The 19,747-nt window shown below is 36.1% G+C and overlaps 1 protein-coding gene across 1 annotated transcript in view; it reads right to left on the reverse strand.

Annotated features, from left to right (window-relative positions):
* The window catches only part of DDX10 (DEAD-box helicase 10), an 856,778-nt gene that overhangs the window by 809,559 nt on the left and 27,472 nt on the right, over positions 1-19,747 (reverse strand). Inside the window, exon 6 of the mRNA XM_053708541.1 lies at positions 11,544-11,733. Within this exon, the coding sequence (XP_053564516.1) occupies positions 11,544-11,733 (190 nt within the window). The remainder of the gene's footprint in view (positions 1-11,543; positions 11,734-19,747) is intronic.

A 19,747-nucleotide genomic window follows, 5' to 3' on the forward strand; every position in this document is an offset into this window, starting at 1 on the left:
CTAACATCTTACATTCAGAAAAAACAGCTTTGCAGACTGGGAAAGGCTAGGGTGGCGGGTTAGGAAAAATCTCTGAGAGCCAGTCAACAATTAATACACTGCTGCTTTGCGGCTCTACTGCATATTTGACTGTTCACTTCAAACAGCACTTTGCTCTGAATGCACTGTGTTAAGAAAAACGTACACAATGCAGCCAGAGCACAGCTCTGTTTGAAAAGAACAGCCTAATGTGGAGCAGTGCTGCAAAGTTAAATCGCTGACAGTTCCTGCATATGTCCCATTCTTTCTGCAGACATGCTGCATTTTCTGCGATGACATCTCAGATCACTGTATGTTCTGCCTTGGGGATGCACATTATTAAAAGTTAAGTTTTAACTTTATCACAATATACTAGTAAAAAAGTGCTAGTTAAGCCCCAATCTTTCTCTCCCTTTCATACTCTGTTAAATAAATACATTCAATTTACACATATGAAATTGATGCACAAAGATGCCTTCTAAAAAATATAAAATTTAACAATAAAAATACTTTTCTAAAAGACACACATGCATGCCCCCAGAAAAGGATTTAGGTTTGATATTTATAATGGAATATTTACTAGATCAGTGTTTCTCAACTCCAGTCCTCAGAACCCTTAACAGACCAGATATTCATTGTATCTTAACTAGGGCACAGGTGAAATAATCAGCTGGTCAGTAACAATGGTTACTAACCAGCTCTCACCAATTAGCTGAATATTTTACCTGTGCTCTAGTTAAGATATAATGAATATCTGGCCTGTTAAGGGTCCTGGGGTCTGGAGTTGAGAAACACTGTACTAGATAATTATGGAGTACACCATATAAAAAAAAGTGTATTGGGAAAATATATATGTACATACCAAAGGGATCCCCTCACACATTGCATACATAGTTTTAACTACATGTGCGCAAAATGGAAGATCTCCCCCGTATACACACATATATAAAGTACCCTAAGAGGACAACATCTATTGCAGATAACATAATTTATGTAAGAACTTACCTGATAAATTCATTTCTTTCATATTGGCAAGAGTCCATGAGCTAGTGACATATGAGATATACAATCTTACCAGGAGGGGCAAAGTTTCCCAAACCTCAAAATGCCTATAAATACACCCCTCACCACACACACAATTCAGTTTAACGAATAACCAAGCAGTGGGGTGATAAAGAAAGGAGTAGAAAGCATCAACAAAGGAAATTTGGAAATAATTGTGCTTTATACAAAAAATCATAACCACCATAAAAAGGGTGGGCCTCATGGACTCTTGCCAATATGAAAGAAATGAATTTATCAGGTAAGTTCTTACATAAATTATGTTTTCTTTCATGTAATTGGCAAGAGTCCATGAGCTAGTGAAATATGGGATATCAATACCCAAGATATGGAGTCTTCCACTCAAGAGTCACTAGAGAGGGAGGGAATAAAAATAAAAACAGCCATATTCCGCTGCAAAAATTAATCCACAACCCAAAAAATATACGTTTATTTCCATTTTTGAAAGAAAAAAACAAATCAAAAAGCAGAAGAATCATACTGAAACAGCTGCCTGAAGAACTTTTCTACCAAAAACTGCTTCTGAAGAAGCAAATACATCAAAACGGTAGAATTTAGTAAATGTATGCAAAGAGGACCAAGTTGCCGCTTTGCAAATCTGATCAACTGAAGCTTCATTCTTAAAAGCCCACGAAGTGGAGCCCAATCTAGTAGAATGAGCTGTAATTCTCTGAGGCGGGGCCTGACCCAACTCCAAATAAGCTTGATGAATCAAAAGTTTCAACCAAGGAAATAGCAGAAGCCTTCTGACCTTTCCTAGGACCAGAAAATAAAACAAATAGACTGGAAGTCTTCCAGAAATCTTTAGTAGCTTCCACATAATATTTCAAAGCTCTTACCACATCCAAAGAATGTAAGGATCTTTCCAAAGAATTCTTAGGATTAGGACATAAGGAAGGGACAACAATTTCTCTACTAATGTTATTAGAATTCACAACCTTAGGTAAAAATTGAAAAGAAGTCCGCAAAACTGCCTTATCCTGATGAAAAATCAGAAAAGGAGACTCACAAGAAAGAGCAGATAGCTCAGAAACTCTTCTAGCAGAAGAGATAGCCAAAAGGAACAACACTTTCCAAGAAAGTAGTTTATGTCCAAAGAATGCATAGGCTCAAATGGAGGAACCTGTAAAGCCTTCAGAGCCAAATTAAGACTCCAAGGAGGAGAAATTGATTTAATGACAGGCTTAATACGAACTAAAGCTTGTACAAAACAGTGAATATCAGGAAGTATAGCGATCTTTCTGTGAAATAAAACAGAAAGAGCGGAGATTTGATCTTTCAAGGAACTTGCAGACAAACCCTTATCCAAACCATCCTGAAGGAACTGTAAAATTCTAGGAATTCTAAAAGAATGCCAGGAGAATTTATGAGAAGAACACCATGAAATGTAAGTCTTCCAAACTCTATAATAAATCTTTCTAGAGACAGATGTACGAGCTTGTAACATAGTATTAATCACTGAGTCAGAGAAACCTCTATGACTTAGAACTAAGCGTTCAATTTCCATACCTTCAAATTTAATGATTTGAGATCCTGATGGAAAAACGGACCTTGAGATAGTAGGTCCGGCCGTAACGGACGTGGCCAAGGCGAGCAACTGGACATCCGAACCAGATCCGCATAACAAAACCTGTGTGGCCATGCTGGAGCCACCAGCAACACAAAAGACTGTTCCATGATGATTTTGGAGATCACTCTTGGAAGGAGAACTAGAGGCGGGAAGATGTAAGCAGGATGATAACACCAAGGAAGTGTCAGTGCATCCACTGCTTCCGCCTGAACATCCCTGGACAGGTATCTGGGAAGTTTCTTGTTTAGATGAGAGGCCATGAGATCTATCTCTGGAAGACCCCACATCTGAACAATCTGAGAAAACACATCTGGATGGAGAGACCACTCCCCTGGATGTAAAGTCGGGTGGCTGAGACAATCCGCCTCCCAATTGTCTACACCAGGGATATGCACCGCAGAGATTAGACAGGAGCTGGATTCCGCCCAAGCAAGTATACTTTTTTCATAGCTTGGGGACTGTGAGTCCCACCCTGATGATTGACATATGCCACTGTTGTGATATTGTCTGTCTGAAAACAAATGAACGGTTCTCTCTTTAGAAGAGGCCAAGACTGAAGAGCCCTGAGAATTGCACGGAGTTCTAAAATATTTATTGGTAATCTCGCCTCTTGAGATTTCCAAACCCCTTGTGCTGTCAGAGATCCCCAAACAGCTCCCCAACCTGAAAGACTCGCATCTGTTGAAATCACAGTCCAGGTTGGCCGAACAAAGGAAGCCCCTTGAATCAAACGATGGAGATCTATCCACCATGTCAGAGATTGTCGTACATTGGGATTCAAGGATATTAATTGTGATATCTTTGTATAATCCCTGCACCATTGATTCAGCATGCAAAGCTGTCTCATGTGAAAACGAGCAAAGGGGATCGCGTCCGATGCTGCAGTCATGAGACCTAAAACTTCCATGCACATAGCCACTGAAGGGAATGACTGAGACTGAAGGTGCCGGCATGCTGCGACCATTTTTAAACGTCGCTTGTCTGTTAGAGAAAGAGTCATGGACACTGAATCTATCTGGAAGCCTAAAATGGTGACCCTTGTCTGAGGAATCGAGAAACTTTTTGGTAAATTGATCCTCCAACCATGTTTCCGAAGAAACAACACTAGTTGATTTGTGTGAGATTCTGCAGTATGTAAAGACTGAGCTAGTACCAAGATAACGTCCAAATAAAGAAAAACCACAATACCCTGTTCTCCGATTACAGATAGTAGGGCACCCAGAACCTTTGAAAAGATTCTTGGAGCTGCTGCTAGGCCAAATGGAAGAGCAACAAATTGGTAATGCTTGTCTAGAAAAGAGAATCTCAGAAACTGATAGTGTTCTGGATGAATCGGAATATGAAGGTATGCATCCCGCAAGTCTATTGTGGACATATAATGTCCTTGCTGAACAAAAGGCAGAATAGTCCTTATAGTTACCATCTTGAAAGTTGGTACTCTTACATAACGATTCAAAATTTTTAGATCCAGAACTGGTCTGAATAAATTTTCTTTCTTTGGTACAATGAATAGGTTTGAATAAAACCCCAAACCTTGTTCCTGAGGAGGAACTGGCATGATTACCCCTGAAGACTCCAGATCTGAAACACACTTCGGAAAAGCCTGAGCTTTTACTGGATTTACAGGGATGCGTGAGAGAAAAAAATCTTCTCACAGGAGGTCTTACTTTGAATCCTATTCGATACCCCTGAGGGACAATGCTCTGAATCCAATGATTTTGGACAGATTTTATACAAAAATCCTTGAAAAACCTTAATCTGGCCCCTACCAGCTGAGCTAGAATGAGGACCGCACCTTCATGCGGACTTAGGGGCAGACTTTGGTTTCCTAAATGGCTTGGATTTATTCCAATTAGAGGAAGGCTTCCAACTGGAAGCAGATTCCTTGGGAGGAGGATTGAGTTTTTGTTCCTTATTTTGACGAAAGGAACGAAAACGATTAGAAGCCTTAGATTTACCCTTAGGATTTTTATCCTGAGGCAGAAAAACTCTTTTTCCTCCAGTGATAGTTGAAATAATAGAATCCAAATGAGAACCAAATAAATTATTACCTTGGAAAGAAAGAGATAGTAATCTAGATTTAGATGTCATATCAGCATTCCAAGATTTAAGCCACAAAGCTCTATTAGCTAATACAGCTAAAGACATGGATCTAACATCAATTTTGATAATATCAAAAATGGCATCACAAATAAAATTATTAGCATGTTGCATTAAGCGAGTAATGCTACATATGTCAGGATCCAAATCTTGTTGCGCTAAATTCTCCAACCAAAAAGTTGAGGCAGCTGCAAATCAGCCAAAGAAATAGCAGGTCTGAGAAGATGACCTGAATATAAATAGGCCTTCCTTAGATAGGATTCAAGCTTCCTATCTAAAGGATCCTTAAAGGAAGTACTATCTTCCATAGGAATAGTGGTACGTTTAGCAAGAGTAGAAATAGCCCCATAAACTTTGGTTTTTTTTTCCCAAAACTCTATAGATTTTTCTGGTAAAGGATACAATTTTTTAAACCTTGAAGAAGGAATAAAATAAGTACCTGGCTTATTCCATTCCCTAGAAATCATATCAGGAATAGGAAAAACCCCTGGGGAAACCCCTGGAGGTTTAAAAACAGCATTTAAACGTTTATTAGACTGAACGCCAAGAGGACTGGTTACCTCAATATCCAAAGTAATTAACACTTCTTTTAATAAAGAACGCATATACTCTATTTTAAATAAATAAGTAGATTTGTCACTGTCAATGTCTGAGGAAGGATCTTCTGTATCAGATAGATCCTCATCAGAAGAGGATAAATTATTATGTTGCTGGTCATTTGAAATTTCATCAGCTAAATGAGAAGTTTTAAAAGACCTTTTACGTTTATTAGAAGGTGAAAATGCAGACAAAGCCTTCAGAATAGAATCAGATACAAATTCTTTAAAATTTACAGGTATATCATGTACATTAGAAGTTGAAGGAACTGCAACTGGCAATGTACTATTACTGATGGAAACACTATCTGCATGTAAAAGTTTATCATGACAACTATTACAAATGACATTTGGTGGAATAATTTCTACACTTTTACAACAAATGCACTTAGCTTTTTGGTAGAACCGATGTCAGGCAGCAATGTTCCAGCAGAAACTTCTGAGGCAGGATCAGATTGGGACATCTTGCTCAATGTAAGAGGAAAAAACAACATATAAAGCAAAATTATCTATTTCCTTATATGGCAGTTTCAGGAATGGGAAAAAAATGCAAAAGCATAGGCCTCTGATAGAGAAAAAAGCAAGAGGCAAACATCAATGGGGTATTGAAATAATGCAAAAAATTTGGCGCCAATAATGACGCACAACGCAACGTAAACTTTTTTGGCGCCAAAAATAACCGGAAATGACACACTCGCATCACTAATGACGCCGCCGTGTGAAAGGTCTCGGCGTCACGTATGACGCCGGAAATGACGAAGTTGCGTCATAAACGTCTTTTTCCGCGCCAAGAATGACGCAATAAAGTTTAGCATTTGACACACCCGCGGACCTAATAGCAATAGCAAGAAAGTAGTCAATTGAGAAAAAAAAAAAAAAAGACTAAACCCCAGGTAAGAAATAAATTTCTTAAAATGTTTAAATTCCCCAAATATGAAACCGACAGTCTGCTGAAGGAAATACATGAACCTAACTCATGGCAAATATAAGTACAATACATATATTTAGAACTTTATATAAATGCATAAAGTGCCAAACCATAGCTGAGGTGTCTTAAGAAATAAAAAACATACTTACCAAAAGACACCCATCCACATATAGCAGATAGCCAAACCAGTACTAAAACAGTTATTAGTAGAGGTAATGGTAAATTGAGAGTATATCGTCAATCTGAAAAGGGAGGTAGGAGATGAATCTCTACGACCGATAACAGAGAACCCATGAAAAAGACCCCGGTTAGAGAAATCATCGTATTCAATAGGTGATACTCCCTTCACGTCCCTCTGACATTTGCTGTACTCTGAGAGGAATCGGGCTTCAACAATGCTGAGAAGCGCATATCAACGTAGAAATCTTAGCACAAACTTACTTCAGCACCTCCATAGGAGGCAAAGTTTGTAAAACTGAATTGTGGGTGTGGTGAGGGGTGTATTTATAGGCATTTTGAGGTTTGGGAAACTTTGCCCCTCCTGGTAGGATTGTATATCCCATATGTCACTAGCTCATGGACTCTTGCCAATTACATGAAAGAAATTAAAATTTAAAATTGAACATCAAAAAAGTTAAAATGACTAATTCCCTTTTATGATGAAATAAAATGCAATTGAGAGAGACTTCAGATATATGCATGCAAATCGAAATTCACATTTAACCCATATGGTTGTAATGTACAGAGTTTGAAAATGCAATACGTTTCCTGTTGTCTTAATTTTAATAATCTATTAGTTATAGTAGGGGGTATCCAGTTAATCACCTTTACGTTTAATGATTCAGGATTACTATTATGACCATTTTGAAAGTGCAAAGGCACACTATGTTTGATACATTTTCTCTAACATTCTTGATATTATACAGATGGCCATTTACCCTTGTTCTTATTTTACATTTTATGCACCTTTGCCCACACCCACATGTTAATAAGTACACTACAAATGTGGAATCACAATTAGTTCTCACACCAATATTGAACTCAGCAGACCTATTAAGATTGTGATACATCACTGATCTATCCACATGGGCGCAAGTTACATATTGTTTTTCCACATTTGAAAGTTCCATTGGCAACACTCAAAAAAAAAAAAATTCTTTTTTATAACCATATTTGATCTTAATTTACTTGGGGCCCAACAGATTTTTAAGATTTCTTCCTCTCTTAAATGTTATTTGGGCATTATCACCTATAACGGGCCAAAACAGAGCCTTTAAAATAGCCCAATGTTTCTTAAGCAGACGCTTTACTGCTCTTGCTCCTTCATTAAATGTGATGATGAAAATTCCTGTAATTTAGCATTTCTGCTTCCTTTACTAGAATCTCCTATTGCATATTTAACATTTAATATTTATCACAATTGAGTGCCTTTTGTTTAACTCCCATTAATGTATTCTCATCATATCTCTTTTCTCTAAACTTATTATCAAGGACCTCTGCTTCTTTCATGTAATAATGTACATGGGTAAACTTACGTCTTATTCTAAAGTTATTGTCCATATGGCACATATTTAATCCATTGTTTCTTGTGCACACTTTTTGGCATTAATATAACTTTTTCTCAGTTGGATTTTCGAACATTTTAGACAGCTACTCTATTGCAATTTTCAATATTTAGTTTCAAATCCAAAAGTTCCATCTGATCTTGTGGGTATTTCCCTATAAACTTTAAAAAGTTATTGAGATTTTTTTTTTTAAATTTACTCACTAATCCCTTTCCATTAAATAATTACGTCATCTATGTAGTTATAGTACTTTATTAAATTAGATTGATATGGATTATTTTGCCAAATGTAAGGTCTTTCAAAATTATTCATGTAAATATTGGCATACAATGGGGCAAATGTTGCCCCTATCGCAGTGCATTGTATCTGATTATAAAACATTTTCAAAGACAAAATAATTATGTACTAGGATAAAAGTAATGGCTTCCAGTATAAAATCAATATGTAAACCTGGTATATTCCACCTACATAATTCATCCTTAACTGCCTCAACCCCTCCTTTGTGGGGAATGCATGTATAGAGGGAGGCAACATTGCACATTAACCACCAAAAATCTGTCTCCCAAGTTATACCTTCAAACATTCCAATAGTTTCTGTTGTATCCTTCAGGTAGGCCGATGTCTTCTGGACTACGGGTTGAAGATAAAAGTCCACATATTTGGAAAAGTTATCACATAGTGAACTAATGCCAGACACTATTGGGCGATCTGGTGGATTACATGCATCTTTATAAAGTTTTGGAAGATGATAAAACATTGATATTTTGGGGTGTAGCTCAAACAACAAATGGTATTCGGCATTAGTAAGCATGTTCATGTTTTTTGCTCAACTTAACGTATTCAAAATTTTAACATACTGGGAAGTTGTATCCCTTTCTAATACCATATAGGTATCATGGTCACCTAGGAAGTGATTGGCTTCATTAAATAATCATGTCTGTTCTTTCTGGAACACTAAGATTATCATTATGTTTATTCAAAAATGTCGGTTTGGCTAAATCCCTTCTTCAAATCTTCTTGTAATAAGGGTGATTTCTTTTTAAGTTTTGTCTGTGAAATTTTAGGATCTTCCTCATATGTAGACAAGTTTAGAAGATCGCTCATATCCAAGTTGTGTGCTTCAGGTTTATATTCCCTCATATGACTCTCGCTCCCCAGATCCCTTAATACTTTTAAGGTATCCAAGTCTCTGAATTCTAGTTGTTCTTGATTATATATTCCACTAGTTTTTTGGATTTTTGATAAAATATCTTTTTTAAAGTTAATTTTCTCATATACTTTGGTAAATCTAGAAACAGTTCAAACTGGTTTGGTAGAGTTTTAGGAGCACAGGAAACATATTGCATTTTCAAACTTGGTACATTACAACCATATGGGTTAAATGTGGATTTAGATTTACATGCATATATGTGAAGTGTCTCTCAATTGCATTTTATTTCATTGTAAAAGGGAATTAATAATTTTCTGTGGGAAAAATCTGGAAAATAATTTGTCCTCTTAGGGTACTTACATGTGTGTATACGGGAGGGGGGTAATATCTTCCATTTTGTGTACATGTAGTTAAAACTATGTAATGCAATGTGTGAGGGGATCACTTTGATATGTACATATATATTTTTCCCAATACATTGTTTTTATATTGTACTCTCCGGAATTATGTAGTAAATATTCCATTAACTTTTCTGGGGGCATGCATGTGTGTACACATCTTTTAGAACAGTATAATTGTTTTATTGTTAAATTGTATATTTTTTTAGAAGATATCTCCATGTATCAATTTCATATGTGTAAATTGAAAGTATTTATTTAACTCCACAAGGGGGAGTTGGTACTCCTATTTAAGAGGCAATCCTGGACATGCTAAATCACTTAATATTAAACCCTCTTGAGAAAGTCCGGTCGATTCCCAGACAAGTAGAGGTTTTGGAGGTATTGTGATTTTCACCCAACAGCGGCAGACTACTTAGTTGCGCCTCAAACAAGCCAGGAGTGAACTGCTAAGTTGGTACATTGTTGGCACAGTGATACTTGACCTACCGGAGAGGATTAGAACTTTATGGCATAGACTGGGTTGTTGACCACATACCAGAAGTTATTATTATTTGTTTAACATTAAATTTTACTTAATCTGAGTTGTGCTTCTTGATCTACCACTGCATGGCTGGGCTATTGCTCCTAGACGCATATATTTAATAATATTAGCACTAAAAGGTATAGGAAACTACATTTTTTCCAACTATTTAAAACTTCTATATATGATAAATATATTTGTAAATGGTAGCTTTTAAAAGTTTGCTATAGGTTTTCTTGTCATTTTTATAATAAAAATAATATTGAGTAAAATAATGGGCTTGGTGCAATATGTGCCTCTATAACAACACCAAGGTAGAAACATCACAGTGGCCCGCATGCGCATTAAAGCTATTTGCTGACTAATGCATGTGCAAATTCAGCCCCATAGTCTTCTCTTCTGCGGCGCGTCATGCACGACACGTGGATCATGACGTTGACACCGGAGTTCCAGGGAGAGCAGACTTTGCATGCTTATCTCCTTACGATGTCGCCTAATCCTCTTCAAAGTACCCCTAGACCACTGGTTTTCAAACCTGCCCTCAGGCCTCCCTAACAGGCCAGATTGTCAGGATTACCTTGGAGGAGAGCAGGTAAAATAACCATGTTTACTAATCAGCTGATTATTTCCCCTGTATATATATTATACCTGTATAATATTTAATATCATGATGATCTGTTTTATTTAATTATACATGTGCAACGATTTCTAACCCTTTAATGTTGGTCTAGGCAAACATTTTACAAACTGTCTTGTGGCAATGGTGCCACGTTTAAAGTCACTGAGCTCACCCATTGTACTAGTGGCTGTTTGACTCTGCACTTTCTAAAATAAAGCACTGAAACTTTGGCATTTTGGAGAGCTTCATTTTTACATTTTTTTTTCTCACCCATTGTACTGCCAATGGATACAGTATCTATGGAGATTTCATGACTATTTGCCAGATTTTATGCACCTGCTAGCAATGGTTGTAGCTGAAAATCAATAAGTAGGGGTGTCCACAAACGTGTGTATGTATGTAAGTTTGTATGTATGTATGTATGTATGTATGTATATGCCCCTTTCAGTAAATAAAATACATTTCTAACAACTATGCAGGTAATTCAGTAATTATTAAAAAATGTTGTTAGCAAAGCAACTAAATAGAATAACGTTAAGCATCAAAAAAGTATTTACTGATAGTGCGTACCCTGTGGTGCAAAAGAGGAAAAAAATAATGAGAAAATATCATAAAACAGAAACATCATACCCTTAAAATATTTAATAGCACAAAAAAAAATGAAACAGATATTGAGCTCTTGGGATATTACCTAGACTGGCATTAACAGGTGTGTGGCACAAATCAAAGACTTTTAAATGTCTGGCTGATAATTGATTATGATCCCAACATTAGAGCTTCCCAGACCTAGATGTGATCCAACAGTAATGCCATCTGTTACCAATAAGGCGAGATGTCACTATTAGTTCCTTTAAGGACAGTTGTACAGACAAAGCCCGTTGTGCTATGAGAGCTGCGGGCAGGACAATGAGCCCTTTATATTTGTACTATATTATATGCTATAAAAAGTTACGGTTGGTGTTTCAGCATTTGGAACGTCACTCTGGCAGCCAAAACATAAAAAAATAAACCTACCTGAATTTTGCTTTTTCATGAACCGACACATACTCTGGATCTTTCAAGCTCAAACGTGCAAGATCCTTAACAGATTTTGTCTGCGTTGCAGAGAAGAGGAGAGTTTGACGTTTCTTTGGAAGGTTTTCTACAATTGCATTCATTGTATCTGCAAAGCCCATGTCTAGGATCCTGTCAGCTTCATCAAGCACTGCAAAGGGAAGCAAAAGAGCTGTAAAGCTGCACTGAATGCCACTGGGATCACAAAAATAATAAGCAAAATGATAAGCAGGGTAAAAAATATCCCTACATACCCGGCCCTGCTTTAAATTAAACATTAAAAGTACAAATGAAATGTCATACACACTATATGCATTACAGCAAGAAATATAGAATAGAGCTATATTTCTCCACACTGGTTATTCACAACTGGAACCTAAAATGCATCATCTGTTTTACAAAAAAAAAAAAAAAAAGGAAGGAGTTTGTTCTTGTACTATATAATAGAATAAACATCGATTCTGAGCTTAAAGGGACATGAAACCTAATTTTTTTCTTTCATGATTTAGAAAGAGCAGGCAGTTTTAAAAAACTTTCTAATTTACTTCTATTATCTAATTTGCTTCATTCTCTTGATATTCTTAGCTGAAAAGCATATTTAGATAGGCTCAGTCGCTGCTGATTGGTTGCTGCACATAGATGCCTCCTGTGATTGGCTCTCCCATGTGCATTGCTCTTTCTTCAACAAAGGATATCTAAAACATGAAGCAAATTAGATAATAGAAGTAAATTGGAAAGTTGTTTAAAATTGTATTCTCTATTTGAATCATGAAAGAAAAAATTTGGGTTTAGTGTCCCTTTAATTGCTAGGTAAATAAAAGGTGGTAGCAACACAAAACAGGACGTTATGTCTATTTAAATAAAATAATAGCGCAAAAATAAAATGTTCTAATTCATTAAAACACTTTATTATTACCTAGATGCTCGTAGGTAGCTCTGTGCTTAAAATAATTGCAAGGGTTAAACAGAGTTAGGGTCCTGCTTAGGAGCAACAATGCTGCAGAACATGAGCAGTAATCCAATCAGAAATGACATATGCATGTAACCGCAACTCTCCAGCCATGTCCTACTGGCAGTTGAACACAAAAGTACCCCAAGGTATCAGTCAAGGTAGAAAACAAAAATTTGAACCTTGTATCAAATTGGACATGAAGATGTGATTTGCGCAGAAATTTTATGCAATTGCAAGCAAATATGGAAACCCCATGTGATTCAAAGGTGTCAGAAACCCCATGATCACGGTAAATGCGAGGCCGTGCAAGGTATATACCAGGTAAGATGGTTTTTATAACTACTGGCTAGGCAAACTAACAGACTAGCCAAAAAACAGAAAAACAAAGTACATTTATTAAGGCTGTGACACACTGCAAGCGGAGCGCAGCGTGCAGCGTGTAGATGCAGTTGTGCGCGCTGTGTCCTGCCTTTTCATCCCTGAGCACTCTGCTGTCAGGTCGCGTAGCTGAGTGCTCAGAGATGAAATATCTGAACTTCAGAAGCGATGCGACGCAAAGCAGCTGCTTCGCCTCGCACTGCATCGCTTGCAGTGTGTCAAAGCCTTAAATGTGTGAAGGGAACATGAAAATGATGGTTGCTCATTTCAAAAACACCACTGGCTATTGGCTGAGATTACCTCATTATACAGTGGTTACATTTATTCCCTGTTTAGATGGAACCTCAAATTACATAGGCAACGTGGTATCATGATAGTGATCTTATTGCTAGCACAAAAGTAATGTGGGGGTACTGCAATGTCAGCCCTTTTAACAGCTCTAGGACAATTCCTCAGATATTCTAGATGTCTGGGCATCCTATTCCTTTATTTTGTCTACCACCTAAAAGCTATTGAAAGTAAATTGAAGATCTAGACATGAATATACCAGTGAACATAATTCAATTATTATTATGAATATTAAAGGGACATGAAACCTATTATTTCCTTTCATGGTTTAGAAAGAGCATGCAATTTTAAACAACTTTCAATTTACTTTTATTTTCTAATTTGCTTAATTCTCTTGATATTTTTTGAAAAGCATTTCTAAATAGGCTCAGTAGCTGCACATAGATGCCTTGTGTGATTGTCTCACTCATGTGCATTGCTATTTCTTGAACAAAGGATATCTAAAGAATGAATCAAATTAGATAATAGAAGTAATTTGGAATGTTGTTTAAAATTGTATTCTCTATCTGAATCATGAAATAAATATTTTGGGTTTAATGTCCCTTTAAACTCTAAAATAGGATGAGATAAATCAAAACACACCGGATGATCACCATCATATTTGTATTGATACAGAGAATAATTTATGATTTTCAATAAGGATGACTTGTTTGTGAACCGATTTATCATTTTCCTTTTAGTCGGACACAAGATGGCAGCTTGATAAACGGAACCCATAGCTGCCAAGCAACACTTGTGCAATAGTAAAATGCTTCAAATAATTAGAACATTGTAATATTGCACTAATGTCCCTTTAATGCAAATTAACATTTCATTGTAGAAGTATTGCCTCATTCTTTATGTGGCAGGGAAAAGTTGCACTTGTATAAAATATTGTTTGGTGTTCTATACATAGAATAGTGTTCTGCAATATAAACAAGAGAGAAAGGAATATGCCTTTGTATTCTTTTGGCAGTAATCTGTTACAATCAAGATTTTTTTTTTGCTATCCATTGATTTATACATTTCAAGGTTCTAGTGACTCATTGCAAAATAATAACAGTTACTGCTGTGCTTTCTTTCAGAACCATAGGTTTACAATTATTGTTGTCACGCTGCACTGCAGGCATACTGCAGTGAATAATAAAGGAACACTGCCAAACTAAATTATTCATCAATCTAAAATCAAAAGGACGTGGTAGTAAAACTCCCAAAAGTTCTGTCAAGCGTTTAACAAGTTTTAAACCCCAATCATGTTTTTATACTGCATAAAAAAAGATTTTAAGTTTAGAAAAATATTTTTAAAACACTCACCACTAAAAATAAACAAATAAATAAAAAGCTATACAATGTCTCAAAACCAAAAGGGAGGCACTAAACTGTGCATTGTTAATAAAAAAAAATTACTCTAGTTCAGGGATGCATAACTCTATATCATTGTGACTATGTGGAGCAACCTGGCACTAAATCAAATCACCTTTCTTTCCCTCCTCACCAGTTATGCAGCTTCCTAATAACATGTCCCCCCCTACTGTTATTTTGAGTAACTGCTTTTCCATTGCTTTCCATCTCAAAGGATGATCAGCAGGAAAGGACTTAGCACCCCTCTTAAATCTCATACACAACATGAACCAGGACTTCAGGTGCCACCCTTTCCCCTCTCATGTTACCTGTACTCTAATGAACGGAAATGCCTGGCTTCTGAATAACTACGGAAGCCAGGCCCATGGCTTTCTACTCCCTTCTCTTCTACTGTCCTGTGTCTGGTGCGGTCATCTATAGCAATATGGCACAATTGGGGTTAACACCAGACAACTATTAAAGGTAAGGGGTAGTTACACCAAATATCTGGTCTGAAGTCTGATGTAGGCTGAACGTTGGTTTAAAAGGTAGGAGATAGGCAAAATTATACGGCTATCAATAAAACCATTACAAGTATCAGATAGTTGTTAGGGGTCCAAAAACTTAAAAGATGTGATAAAAAAATTGGAACAGTTTGCATCACATACCACCTACAGGAGCCACATATTTAAATGGATAATAATCAAATAAAGTAGCTATAACAATAAATTCAAAGCAAAGAATAGCCTGAGAATATGTAGATGCATTCTTAAAGTATATTGAAGATGTAATTGTAGAGGTTTAGTTTCTATAATAAGTACTTTTTATTCTATAAAGTAATGGGCACCAGCATGTTTGAACCCAGGTTTTCTCCTTATCTATCTCATCTGCTGATAACAATTAGAGACATATATAAAACAAGCAACAGGCAGACTGTACAAACAAAGCTGAGTTGAATATAGGATTGGTAAAGTATCTACCAGATTTTTGTTAATACACAAAAATATTATATTACAATCTCATTCTGTTTAAAGGGACAGTCAAGTCCAAAAAAAAAACTTTCATGATTCAAATAGGGCATGTAATGTTAAACAACTTTCCGATTTAATTTATCACCAATTTTGCTTTGTTCTCTTGGTATTCTTAATTGAAAGCTAAACATAGGAGGTTTATATGCTAATTTCTTAGACCTTGAAGGTCGCCTCTAATCTGAAAGCATTTTGAACACTAGAGGGCATTAGTTAATTTGTTTCACATAGATAACATTGAGGTCATGCACATGAATTTACCGAGGAGTGAGCACTGATTGGCTAAAGTGCAAGTCTGTCAAATGAACTGAAAAAAGGGGGCAGTCTGCAGAGGCTTAGATACAAAGTAATTACAGAGGTAAAACGTGTATTATTATAACCGCGTTTGTTATGCAAAACTGGGGAATGGGTAATAAAGGGATTATCTATCTTTTTAAACAACAAAAATTCTGGTGTTGACTGTCCATTTAAATTTACACTGTGGATTATTTGTATATCGGTCATATTTATGAAATTCTAGGCAGAATACATGAAAGATGTGGTATCACAGGACAGGGGCAAAGCTGAAGTGCTCCCACTGACCATCAAGTAGTGGGGAGGCAAATAGAGGGCATACAAATATATTTTTTTCAATATGATATAGACATAGTATATGGTTTATGATAAACAAATCATATGAAACTATTCTATCCAAGTTCCTTATCACTGTCTCACAAAACAAACTGACCCATATGGATTTCATAAAAGCTTATAATACTGTACCACAGAGATCATTGCATACAATCAATGAGCTGGAAAGTAATGAAAATATTAGCACATGGCTAAGCAACTGGTTAGGATAGGTTACAAAGAGTTGTACTAAAGGACTATAAGGTTATTATATTAAAAAAAGTGTTAATCAATATCCTTCCTAGATAAGGAACTGAGAGAGCAGTGTTTCAATATTTGGATAATAATAAATTATATAAAGTAATTAAATATGAATTGAATGTACTTGTGTTTCAAGGTATTCATACAAACTGGAATAAAACGGGCAAATAAATGGCAATTGAGGTTTTACACAAATATAAAATAACACATTTGTAAAACAAGAACACAGCAGGCCACAACACACTGCTTAAAAGGACATTTAACAACTCTTGCTTTTGTGTAAAAATTGTGTTTGTTCCACATTCCCCAGAGAGACCAAGAGGCAAATTCTGTGGCCTGCAAAATTCTGCAAATCAAAAAGCTGGTTCAGAAAATTTGCAGCATTTTCATAACCTTACATATTTTGCTTTTTGTCCTCTTTATATAGAGTGTGCGACAAAGCACAATTTTTACACAAAACCATTTTAGGTCTCAATTCAAGAATAAATATTTAGTGGTTCATGTAAGGCACAAACTATGAAGCATTGCTCAGTGCTTGGAAGCTACTTCAAAAGCAAGATATTAGCATACATAAATGGGCATATACACGGAGGAAGAAAGCACAATTCGGCTGCTATATAAATACCCTGTACAACCTCTGGATGAATATAGAGAAATATTTGGGCACTCCTTTTTGAAAAAGACAAAAACTTCAGAATAGGTTCATTAAAGGGACAGTCAACACCCGATGCAACTTAACTCCATACCTTAGATCAGGAATAGAAGATGCAGCTGCACCACATCGCATGTTGATGAGCTCTAACGGTATAGGAGTAATCACCCAAAATACATGTTTATTCTGTGTAGATATGGCCGCCAAACTCCTCCCCCTCCTCCGTCCCCTTCTCTAATATTTTCCCTGCTCGTTCATGCTCCAAAGGGCGACGTTGCCGTTTAGATAATGCGCATGATCTTATGCCCGCTCGCAAACGTAAGCCGAAATCCTAAGTGTGATTACCTTAGTGGTTAGATTGAGTTGTTCCTAATCCATTGCGCATCCGTGATTCTCTGTGAACGCGTGCTAATCCAACCGAGGATTGGATTATGATTGGGAGATTCAATTAAATAGAAAGTAAATACATAACAGTGGGGGGAGTTTGGCGGCCATATCTACACAGAATAAACATATGTATTTTGGGTGATTACTCCTATACCGTTAGAGCTCATCAACATGCGATGCAGTGCAGCTGCATCTTTTATTCCTGATCTAAGGTATGGAGTTAAGTTGCATCCGGTGTTGACTGTCCCTTTAAGGAAGCAAAACTGATCAGAGAAATTGAAGTTTCTCTCAAGAAAGAAAGAAAATAAATAAAGGAGTGCTTAAGAGGGGAAATTATTACACATTTATTATAAATAAATTCAGGGTATAAATACAGAGGGAACACTTTTTATAACAAGCAAATAACATGACAAGAAAACGTTCTTAGCAGTAAGAGCAGCCAAGCTATGAAACATGCTACTCAGTGACAAAGTGACGTCAGATTAACTGTGTTTTTCAGTCGGGTGGAACTAAGACGTAACCGGGCAGGAGCCGTATATTACTTTGTAATATAACATATAATATAACATTTTCGATTATTTATAAATGTTTCTTAAAGTGAAAGTAAATCCTAGCGTTTCACAAACGCTAGGAATTACTATTGAAACAAATAAAGGGCACTTTCATTCATGAAGTATAAGATACTTCATCTAGAAAGCTCCTTTATTTTATTCAAATCGATCGCAGTTTTTAGCTGCTACAGCAGCCCACGGCAGCCGGATTTACCGCACTGCTATTGCCTAAGGGGTGAAAATGTCACCTCTTAGCCCAAAATTTTTTTAGCCGTGCTCTGCTGTAGGAGCTAAGAGCGGCGATCGATTCACTCAAATAAAGGAGCTTTGTATATGCAGTATCTTATACTTCATGAATGAAAGTGCCCTTTATCTGTTTCAATAGTAAATCCTAGCGTTTAAGGATTTACTTTCACTTTAAGCATTCCAAAGCAATTAGTAATTGCAAAATTCAACTTAAATCATTTAAAATGATAATTCGTACAAAAAAAAAAAAAAAAACCATGGTCAACATTTTATATTAGCCAATTTTAGCTTAATATTGATTTAAATTTTAGCCAGGCACATTGCCTTTTAAGGGCTAGATCACGAGTGGAGCGCTATTTATCGCTATTATTTAAATTAAACATACTGTAAACAATTCTAAATAATCCATAGAATATATATCTATATTTTACACGCATTAAAGTTAGGATTTCTTCAGGTGTGCTAACCCGACACCACATTACACCTAAATTGAGAACCCAGATGCACCTTTAATATTCCTAATGTTCTTCACACAGAAAATAACGAAATATTTATTTTATATATATCGGATAATGTTAACGTAAAATAGATATCTATACCTATTTATCTATAGAAATAGATATACAGGTAAAGGTATTATATAGAAATATGTATTTACAATACAAATTACATTATCCTGTAAGTGAACATTAGAATGTTAAATATATACAGTAAACCACAAATACATATGTACACACACATGCATGCATAGATACATACCCATATTTAGACACCTTATAGCATATCTTTTTAATAATTTTTGATCAGACAGTGTTCGAGGGTAACTGTACTTTTAAGTGTATTAATGTTGTGTTGAATGCAACTTTTTTCTCCCCTACCATTTATGCAAGCTCTCAAGTTGCGCTAACCCAACGAGCGTAAATCGCAACTACAAATTGAACAGATAATAGCACTGATACTAGTGACTGTAATTTACCGTTGTCAACTCACTTGACAGGTGTTTTTTTTTATTTTAAAGCGATGGTAAACTTTTCCCTTTATGAAAACAGATCCAGAATGTTAGTGATATTTTATATGAAGTTGAATTCATCAGCTGTAATGAAGTTGCCCTATAACTTACTTTTTAGTATAGATATGAAAATAAAATATCCCGCTCTCTGGCCGCCCACTTCAAAAGTAATTTTTTGTGAGCTAAAGGTTTGAACTTTTCTCCAATCAGCGCTCTTGCCTTTAGGCACTTTTGTTGTAGCTAGAGCACTAATTGGAAAATGGTTCAAACCGTTAACTTGCACAAAAAAATACTTTTGAACTGGGTGGCTGGAGAGCGGGGTATTTGAATTTCAGCGCTATATTAAAGAGTTACAGCACATTTTCATTACAACTATTGAATTAAATTCCATCTACACTATCACTAACATTCCAGATCTGTTTTA

The sequence above is a fragment of the Bombina bombina genome, chromosome 3, assembly GCF_027579735.1.
Source record: "Bombina bombina isolate aBomBom1 chromosome 3, aBomBom1.pri, whole genome shotgun sequence".
In the NCBI taxonomy this organism is placed as follows: Eukaryota; Metazoa; Chordata; class Amphibia; order Anura; family Bombinatoridae; genus Bombina; species Bombina bombina.